The 10,000-nt window shown below is 33.9% G+C and overlaps 2 protein-coding genes across 6 annotated transcripts in view; both read left to right on the top strand.

Annotated features, from left to right (window-relative positions):
* The window catches only part of eif2a (eukaryotic translation initiation factor 2A), a 9,419-nt gene extending 4,910 nt beyond the window's left edge, over positions 1-4,509 (top strand). The window contains exons 10-14 of the mRNA XM_065283712.2: positions 966-1,540; positions 1,612-1,725; positions 1,910-2,029; positions 2,185-2,250; positions 4,200-4,509. Coding sequence (XP_065139784.2) covers positions 966-1,540; positions 1,612-1,725; positions 1,910-2,029; positions 2,185-2,250; positions 4,200-4,265 — 941 coding nt within the window. The 3' untranslated portion in view covers positions 4,266-4,509. The remainder of the gene's footprint in view (positions 1-965; positions 1,541-1,611; positions 1,726-1,909; positions 2,030-2,184; positions 2,251-4,199) is intronic.
* A 19-nt stretch (positions 4,510-4,528) lies between these two features.
* Positions 4,529-10,000, top strand: part of dcun1d5 (DCN1, defective in cullin neddylation 1, domain containing 5 (S. cerevisiae)) — a 5,514-nt gene continuing 42 nt past the window's right edge. The window contains exons 1-11 of one of the 5 annotated variants that reach the window (XM_065283715.2): positions 4,529-4,669; positions 5,556-5,601; positions 5,693-5,738; positions 5,854-5,956; positions 6,444-6,535; positions 7,210-7,280; positions 7,372-7,463; positions 7,542-7,650; positions 9,184-9,288; positions 9,502-9,601; positions 9,680-10,000. The exon at positions 9,680-10,000 is cut by the window's right edge and continues 42 nt beyond it. In XM_065283715.2, the coding sequence (XP_065139787.2) occupies positions 5,720-5,738; positions 5,854-5,956; positions 6,444-6,535; positions 7,210-7,280; positions 7,372-7,463; positions 7,542-7,650; positions 9,184-9,288; positions 9,502-9,601; positions 9,680-9,735 (747 nt within the window). In that variant the 5' untranslated portion in view covers positions 4,529-4,669; positions 5,556-5,601; positions 5,693-5,719 and the 3' untranslated portion in view covers positions 9,736-10,000. Of the gene's footprint in view, positions 4,670-5,555; positions 5,602-5,681; positions 5,747-5,853; positions 5,957-6,443; positions 6,536-7,209; positions 7,281-7,371; positions 7,464-7,541; positions 7,651-9,183; positions 9,289-9,498; positions 9,602-9,679 lie in introns of all 5 variants that reach the window. The other 4 variants (XM_065283717.2, XM_065283714.2, XM_065283713.2 and 1 more) reach the window with 4 other exon arrangements.

A 10,000-nucleotide genomic window follows, 5' to 3' on the forward strand; every position in this document is an offset into this window, starting at 1 on the left:
TCATTAGGATATTAAGTAAAGTAGGGCTGCATAACGATTAATCGCAATTAATCATATGCAGAATAAAAGTTTTTGTTTACATCATATTTAAGTGTGTACTGTGTTTAATAATTCTGCATATATAATTACACACACATGCATGTATATATTTAAGAAATATTTTTGTGTATATACATTTTTATATTTGTATTCAATTTATATTATATAAACTTAATATATACATATATTTTTGTCTTATACATGTGTGTGTGTATTTATATATACAGAATTAATAAACACAGTACACACATATATATGATGTAAACAAAAACTTTTATTCTGCATTCTGCAAACGATTAGTTGTGATTAACAGACCTAAAGTAAAGATCATGTTCCATAAAGATATCTTGTAAATGTCCTACTGTAAATATATAAAAAATTTATTTATCAAATATGTGTTGCTAAGGACTTCATTTGGACAGGCGATTTTCTTAATATTTTGAATTTTTGCACCCTCGCATTCCAGATTTTCAAATAGTTGTATCTTGGCCAAATATTGTTATATTTCAACAAACTATCAGAGATCAATGGAAAGCTTTTCAATTAAATAATATTTACCCTTATGACTGGTTTTGTGGTCCAGGGTCGCATATGTATTGCATATTACTGAGCTGAATAGCATAAATAGGAAAAAACGCATATGCAATGTTTAAATTCAATTTAATTTTATTTGCATAGTTCTCTTCACAATGCATATTGTTTGTGATAAGGCCTTTTAATGTTTGTCAAAATATTTTAATTCAGTTAGCCATTAAATATTTTCTACAAAGTGATTTTTTTTTTACATTTCAGATACTGAAACTAAATCATGTAAAAAAAATACTGATCTTGTAGTGATGTGGGCCAGAAAGGTCTAAATTTATGAATAAACCTGTATGTTATTGATCCATATAATGACTTTTTGTTTTTTTATCCGTCTTCTACAGCAAAGAATGGACCCATATATGATGTGTGTTGGAACCCCAACTCTACAGAGTTTTGCGTGGTTTATGGTTTCATGCCCGCCAAGGCCACTGTCTTTAACCACAAGTGTGAGTCTGTCTTTGACTTTGGCACGGGTCCCCGTAACGCAGCTTTCTACAGCCCGCAGGGCCATATTCTCATTCTCGCCGGCTTTGGGAACTTGAGAGGCCAAATGGAGGTTTGGGATGTAAAGAAATACAAACAGGTGTCTAAACCCCAGGCTGAAGATACCACACATTTCTTCTGGTGCCCTGACGGTGAGCATATAGTGACTGCTACCTGCTCTCCCAGACTCAGGGTCAGCAATGGTTACAAGATCTGGCACTACACCGGCACAGTGTTGTACAAGCACGAGACACCGTCAAATAAAGAGCTTTGGCAAGTGTTATGGCAACCCTTTCGGACCGGAACGTTCCCAGAGAAGCCGGTGAAATATCAAGCGTCGCCAAGTGAGCTGGGCACCACTGAAGCCAAACCTGCCCAAGCGTATCGTCCACCTGCTCTCCGTAACAAACCTCCGACCGCCAGCTCCAAACTGGTAAGCTTGTGTTGTGTTGCTTTGTGAATGTCACATAAGCATAGATCATGACGATTATTTTTCTCTTCAAGCATGAAGAAGAACCACCACAGAACATGAAGCCTGGTGCTGCTGGAGAGAAGCAAATGTCTAAAGCGGCTTTGAAAAACCAGAAAAAACGTGAAGCAAAGAAGGCAGCCAAACAGGCAATTGTTTTAAAAAAAATATGCAGAGCAACTTTTTTGCAAAATAACAAAATATATAAATAATACATTGGTACTCAAAATATTTAAATGTAACAAATATGTTGACAGTACAAACAGAATTATTAATGTAATCTTTAGGGGAGCAGAACCAGTCATTTCATTTCTTTGTTTTTTAATCCTTTAGGAAAACAAGTCTGATGAAGCCCCACCTCCAGTAGCAGACTCCGCCCCTGCCATTCCTGCTCATGTGACTTCAAGTCATGGAGACCCTGAAACTGACAAAAAGATCAAGAACTTAAAAAAGGTGTCATTTTGAAAACATGTTGGTATTTAGATATTGTTAGCGTTTTGGTTTTTGCTGGATTTGCAGTGTGGTCTGTCCATGGTTGTGTGAAACCGTATAAGATAAAATTGTCTTAAAGTTCCTAAAATTTATATTTGACTATGTCTCTCTGCTAGAAAATCAAAGCCATTGATGAACTGAAGGAACAGCAAGCAGCTGGAAAAGTGATGCAGAAAAACCAGGTATTCAAACCAAACCAAACTTTGAGTGATCCATGTTTGTTATTAAAATTATGTCTCTTTTGTAACTTATAATGATTTTTCATTTACAATATCTTGTAGTTAATACTTAAGCAGAAGATATATGTATTTAAAGGAAAAAAAACACAGTTTTTCAATATTACTATGTTCTTACCTCATCTTAGACGAATTAATACATGCCTATCTTTATTCAATCTGTGAACTTAATCTTAATGCAGCACGCCGTAAATGAGTTAGCATTTAGCCTAGCCCCATTCATTCCTATGGATCCAAACAGGAATGAATTTAGAAGCAACCAAACACTTCCATGTTTTCCCTATTTATAGACAGTAACATGAGTAGTTACACGAGTAAGTATGGTGGCACAAAATACAACTTTTGTTTGGAGCCATAGGAATGAATGGGGCTAGGCTAAATGCTAACACATTCAAGAAGCACTGTACAAAGATTAAAAGTGCACGCATTGAAAAAAGATCACCCAAAAAATTAAAATTCTGTCATAATTTTCTCATCCTAAACCTCTATGGATTTCTTTTTTTGGATGAACACAAAAGAAGATATTTTGATGTAATGATAAGCACACAGTTGATGGTACCCATTGAATTCCATCATAGTTGTTTTTCCTACTATGGAAGTCAAGGGTTACAAATAGCTGTGTGCTTACCATCATTTATCAAATTATCTTCTTTTGTGTTCATCAGAAAAATCATACAGATGTAGAACAACATGAGGATGAGAAAATGACAGAATTTGACTGAACTAATCCTTTAATATAATAGAGAGCTGCAGAGCTGATATATTTTTGTACGGCAAATTCGGAAATGTTAGCATTTTAGCTTTTCTGGTTCTCTCTTCCTGAAGTTAATAGGTTTTTCGAATGGGGTTGTGGTTCCTTAAAGGGACACTCCACTCCAGCTCCTCTAGAGTAAAACATTAGATTTTTACCGTTTTGGAATCCATTCAGCCGATCTCCAGGTATGGCGCTACCGCTTTTAGCATAGCTTAGCACAATCCATTAAATTTGATTAGACCATAAGCATTGCGCTAAAAAATAACCAAAGAGTTTTTCCTTGACTCTTCTGTAGTTACATTGTGTACTAAGGCAGACGGAAAATTAAAATTTGCTATTTTCTATGCCGATATTGAAAGTCCTTGTTTATTACGCCAAAATGAGAGTATAGTTCCTAGCCATATCTGCCTAGAAAATCACAACTTTTAATTTTCTGTCGGTCTTAGTACACGATGTAGGAAAAAATTCAAAACTCTTTGGTTATTTTTTTTAGCTCGATGCTAATGGTCTAATCAGATTCAATGGATTATGCTAAGCTATGCTAAAAGTGTTACCGCCAGACCCAGAGATCGGCTAAATGGATTCCAAAACGGTAAAAATCAAATGTTTTACTCTAGAGGAAAATGAGCATATATTTTTTTAAAGTGTTTAGGTTGAAAAGGGCACTTGCTAACAAGTTTAAAATTGTTGTTTTAAATATATTTTAAATGTTTAAAATACATTTAATATAGTTTTAAAGGGTTGTTGGATGTTGAGTGAAGAATGAATAAAGAATCAATTCTTGGAATTGACTCATTCGATTCCAAAACAAGGAATCAGAATCAATAAAAAAATCTGGAATCGAACACTTGGTGTTGTTCACTTACTGACTATAGTATTAGTATTTAATCTTCAAAATAAAAAAAGTTGTTTATTTGTGAAGATTATTTTTATAGATAAAACGTGTAAGTATTATTACCTTTTGTTTAGCTTAATTTTTGTGATGATAATTTTGTGTACAAAAATATGTCATCCCTGCAGCTCTCTATTATAATTTATTTAAGAGCATGTTGATACATTTGTGTTATTTAAAGCACCGTTTAATTAAATTGAAAGAAATTGGAATTGATTTGTTATATGTCTTTGAATTGTATTTTTACAGCTTGAAAAGATTGAGAAGGAGGCCCAGCTGTTGCAGGAGCTCGAAGACCTTGAATTAGGACTTTAAACACACTTGACCAGTTTTTCAAATCGGTCATCAGTTTTCAAATCTTACTTTATCATACTGTTATTATGTATGTGAGATGTTTTCATAAACTACTCATGTTCATTAAATAAGACCCCGTCCTACCCCTTTATTAACATGCCCGAAATAATGAGAGCAATATTGCTATGCAAGATAACCTGCAGCACAACAGAGCGCCAATGACGTCACGCGATTACACAAAAATAAAGAAGTGATGAAATTCAAATTGTGTGACTTTTATTTTGTCGGCCGCTCACCGGAAGCAGTCAGTGTGAAAGTAAAGCCAAACGGCATTCGCTTGTTTCCAGCACAAACGCAGCTGAATCTTTGAGCTAAAATTAACTCGTTTAATCGCCAGAACAGACTACAACTAGCAGATAAATCAGGTTTGATAAAGACACGTTTTATTTCACGAAGTCTTTAATCTGTTGAGTGTATAAACGAGTGTTTACGTGTGATATTTAGATGTGCCGGTGAAATGGTTTACATGCTCATATACATGTGTTTGTGTTCATATAAGTTACTCTTTAGCCTAACATGTATAACAATTGTTTTTATGTTTTTATTTGTTTTTCACGTTTAAACGAGTTTTTGGCGTTTCAGCCATTTCACCGCTCACAAAGGCGATGCGTTTGTTTTGATCATCAGTTATTTCATCATTACGGTCTTTATATGATAATGTTTTCGTTTTTGACGTGTAAAATAAAACTCCTATTGTAATTTTATATACATGTAATATTCAGTTGAATGAGCAAAGACGATTTTAGGCCAGTGAATTTAGTACAGCCTTATTAATGCCTGATTCTAAATGCATTGTTAAAATACATTTTTGAGGTAAATGTTTTATTTTCTTTTTTAAAAAAAATAAATCTAAATAAATATTTAGCCTTGGCTGTTTTTCTAAAGTTGAGTTTTTTTCTTTATTTCTTTTTGCTGTTGATGACCGGTCTTCAGCTTTGACTCACACAGTGACACAATCCTTTAAATATGAAGCAAACCTTATTTAAACTGTAATAATTTACTCATTTATTTCTGATTATGTACATTCTTTATGCTCAAATAGACATACAATGCATATATCGGAGGCATCTTAGAAAATCTTGTCTCAGACAAAATGTTTCAAAACCTTGAACCTGTAATACCAATAGCACTAGATGGATTTGTCATGTCCTAATGTTGCATATACCATGTTTCTTTAAAAAAAATCATAATTTTATATCTTTTTCACCTTGTGAGCGCTCATAAACATCCATTTCTTTTTTCTTTTTAAAGTTTTGGACAGCTGGGTATAAAGAAATCTGAGTAAGACCTTTGAATTGTAAGTAAACACACTTTCTTGGTGTTCAGAGATAAATTATTTGCTTTTTGTTTCTAAATCTATATTTTCTAATCGTGAAGGTGTATTTCAGTTTTCTTTCAGGTACTGTTATATTTGAATGGACGCATTTCACAAAGGTACACAGGTATAGCTAGTTTCTGCTCTTCAGTGACCCTGAAGTATTGGTTTGTAGAGAGATAAAGGCAATGGTTTGCCTTTGGTTCATTTAGTTTTTTTTTGTCATTTGTTTAGTAAGACAAAACCAACCCGTGCGAAGTTCCATCATGCCTGTTAAAAAGAAAAGAAAGTCATCTGGTTCTGAAGATCCCAATATCAGAAAGTGTAAAATCACCAGGTAAAGCTTTCCTTTACTTCACTTCTGTTCGTCTCTTTCTCTCACAGTTCTGTTTTAAATGAGGTTTATCATGAAAATCTGACCTTTTTTTATGTTTAAGTGCTATAATTGTGTCCCCGGTGCTTGTATCAACCTAGAAAATGTGAAAAAGATCAACACAGTAACTTAGTTTTGGTAAACCATTCTCTGCAAGCATGTGAAAAAAAATAGGTAATTGAAATTTGGCTCCCCCTGTGATGTCAGAAGGGGATAATACCACCCCTTAATCTGCACTATCCAACCACGGCACTGCAATTTAGCTCATTTGCATTTAAAAGGACACACACTAAAACAAAAAAAAATTTTTACACACACCTGAGCAAACAAAGTGGCAGTTTTAACATGCTATAATAAATGATCTATATTCTATTTTGAGATTTATTTGTCATCTTAAAAAAGTCTTGTAAAATGTCACCTTTAAGGATAGTTTTGTGTTTTTTAAATCCAGTTACTGTAGGACACAAACTTCAGGACGGCTGCTGAATCCAGAGGATCATTTCTCTAGCAAAAAATGTCTTGCCTGGTTTTATGAATATGCAGGTATGTGCAAAGGAAACTCTCTTATGTGTGACCCTGCCTGTGATAACCCAGATAAAGTAGTTTTAACTACATAAAAGTATCCTATATAATGTAAAGGACATTCTGTGAAAATATAACCTTGATAATTTTGACTGTGTAAGGTCATGTCAAAGATTGAAATCGTAGTAAAATCAAGTTCTTGTTATTAGATTGAGACTTTAGTCTGGGTTTCACAGGCAGGGTCCCATTAATTTTCTTCCTGACGTATGTAGATCTATTAGACTATCTATTTTTTTATTAATTTAAGATTTAAACATCATCTGAAAATTGAAAAAATAACGATGCATGGTTTGTTATTATAGGATGGAGATATTTTGCAGAGATGCAACTATTTGAAAATCTGGAATCTGAGGGTGCAAAAAATCTAAATATTGATTATATCGACTTTAAAATTGTCCAAATGAAGTCCTTAGCAACATGTATTACTTATCTTTGTTTTTTAATTTACTGTAGGAAAATAACAAAATATCTTCATGGAACATCTTTACATAATATCCTAATGTTTTTGTCATGAAAAAATTATGATATTTTTCTACAAATATATGTAGAAATATACCTGTGCTGCTTATGACTGGTTTTGTGGTCCAGGTTCATGTATGTCATTAAGCTTTTTGTATGGTTTTAAATGTGTACAGGGTCAGATGATATCGTTGGTCCAGAGAGCATGGAGAAGTTTTGTGAGGACATCGGTGTTGAGCCAGAAAATGTAATCATGATTGTTCATATTTAAATTCTACATTCCAATATTGACTGTTAATCAATAAAATAATGTACCCTGTGCTTTTGTGACCCTTTAGATTGTAATGTTAGTTTTAGCCTGGAAACTTGAAGCAACAAATATGGGTTTTTTCACAAAAGAAGAATGGCTAAAAGGAATGACATCACTACAGTAAGAAAATCCTTCCTGTATATCCATGATATTATATAGTATATTATATCAGCATATTTAACTTGTGTTTGTCTACAGATGTGACTGTACAGAGAGAGTACAAGGCAAATTGGATTACATGCGTTCTCAGTTGAATGACCCTCTTATATTTAAGAACATTTACAGATACGCCTTTGACTTTGCCAGGGTAAGAGATTATTTGTTTAGTATCTGTAAAAAATAAATAAATAAAAGAATGTATAGCAACATTTTTAATGAGTCACATATATATATATATTAGGGATGCACTAGGGATATTTTCATTTCGGGTAATTTTCCTGAACATTTGTTAACCGAACATTAAATGTTAAAGGAACAATATGTAAGAAATTTATATCAATTAATCATAAAATGGCCCTGATATGTCACTAGACATTAAGAAATCATTTTCATTTCAAATACTTATATCACTCACACCAGTGGTCTGGCCAGGATATTTTCATTTAAAAAGTGGAGTTGCAGCCCTCAACTGATGTTTATGTTGTCATGTTGTGTATTGGCCACCAGTTGTGTGATTGCAGTACCAGTTTTAGCCACAAGTTTTGTGATTGCAATATCAGTTTCGGCCACAATCCTACATACTGTTCCTTTAACCGATAAGATTTTAATATTAAATTGTCATTGAGTAAAAATATAGTTGAGGGTTGTCTGTGACCTGGTTTTATTTTATTTAAACGTGAAAACAACAGCAACAGATCAACAACAGAACCAGGATTCATACATTATTATATTTCATGCAACATTACATTATGAAAGAGCACAAGGAGGATTGTCTCTTTTCATCTACCACAGTGTCCATTTCTAAAGCAGGACACATTTCAATAAGTTTTGCTTTTGCGTCGTCTTTCTCTGTTTGGGCAAAAAGAGAGATGTTTATGTTTACAGGCCGAGCCATCTTGCGCATCTCCGGGCAGCTTCCAAACTATATTCAAGCATGGACACGCATGCCGTACAAATTATTTCTCCATACAAATGATTACTTTACCAGATCATCAGGTCAGCAATAATTTGCATCACTTACAGGCCATTAACAAATTAAGAATAGAAAAGTGACAAAATGTCTGTAGGCACGTGTCGACATGCACCATGAATTAACAATTTTTTTTCTTTTAACTGATAATAGAAATTCCTACGATGCACCGATACAAAATTTTTGTGCCAACACTGATTTTTCGATTACTTGGAATGAAATCTACCGATAGAGATAAATAGTTTTGTTTTTTATTTCTTGAGTCAAATTATTGTGTTGCGAAATCAATGTTGTGCATTTGTCCGCCCCTTTTGATTGCCATGATATAATCTGTCCTGACTTTGGCTGTTTTAAAACAATCAGCAAATGTCCGAAAGTGGGGAAAATAAACTTTTATCTGCCGGTATCGATTATAGGCCGATGCATTCCTATTACATTTTCAGAAAAAGGTATAAAAGTTGTCACTGGAGCAGTACCTTTTAAAAAGATCCTACCATTTTGGTACAGATGTGTACCTTTTTAAGGAACCGATATGTACCTCTAAGGTACCAATGTACCTTCTTGTACATTTTTTATAATGTGTATAAATGTATTTTTAGTGTAGATCAAGTTTCCAACTAGACATTTATGTTCATGTTTGTTTTTTCAGTGATTCTGAAATTTACTTTTTTCATCATATTGACGTTGTAAACATCTTATTTTGGTGTGTAGGATAAAGATCAACGGAGTCTTGATATGGACACAGCAAAATCCATGTTGGCGCTGCTGCTCGGTAGGACATGGCCTCTGTTCCCTGTGTTTCATCAGTTCCTGGAGGTTTGTCATTTATCATTTAAACAGTGATCATTTACTGAAAAAGTTTTATTTTGTCATTTACTCACCCTTATGTTTTTCCAAACATTGTGGATTTGAAGTTGTTAAAATGTAAATACTATGTCTTTAAAACTGTAGTTCTTATTTAAAATGAATGTGCAGTTAGGTGCTGTGACTTACAGACGTGTTTTTCTTCATTTTTTTCGCCCCTAGCAGTCTAAGTATAAAGTCATGAACAAGGACCAGTGGTACAACGTCTTAGAGTTTAGCCGTACAGTTAATGCGGACCTCAGCAACTATGATGAAGATGGAGCCTGTAAGTTTAATGGTTTTCTTCTCATGTGTCCATTTTTTGTCTTTAATCGCATCTTACATCATGACTGACTCCTTGCAGGGCCGGTGATGTTGGATGAATTTGTGGATTGGCATAAAGCCAGATCTGCATTATAGCACAACCGGGCCAAGAACTCGAGACCTCCGGATGAGTTTGAAGAGTTTTTGTTGCTCTCAAGGACTGCTGACCTCAACATGTCCAACGCTGAACAGACACAGAGACTTTTACAGTGTTTAAACAGATAAAGACATTGAGAATTCACAAAACAAAATGGGAAATATTTTTCATATTCTTGCAACTGTTATATTTCCAGTGTTGTATGTCTGAGAAGAGAAAGTCTGTTTGTAATTTTTTCTTTTCGAGTTTTACTTTGTTTATAGT

This window comes from Paramisgurnus dabryanus, chromosome 9, assembly GCF_030506205.2.
Source record: "Paramisgurnus dabryanus chromosome 9, PD_genome_1.1, whole genome shotgun sequence".
NCBI lineage: Eukaryota > Metazoa > Chordata > Actinopteri > Cypriniformes > Cobitidae > Paramisgurnus > Paramisgurnus dabryanus.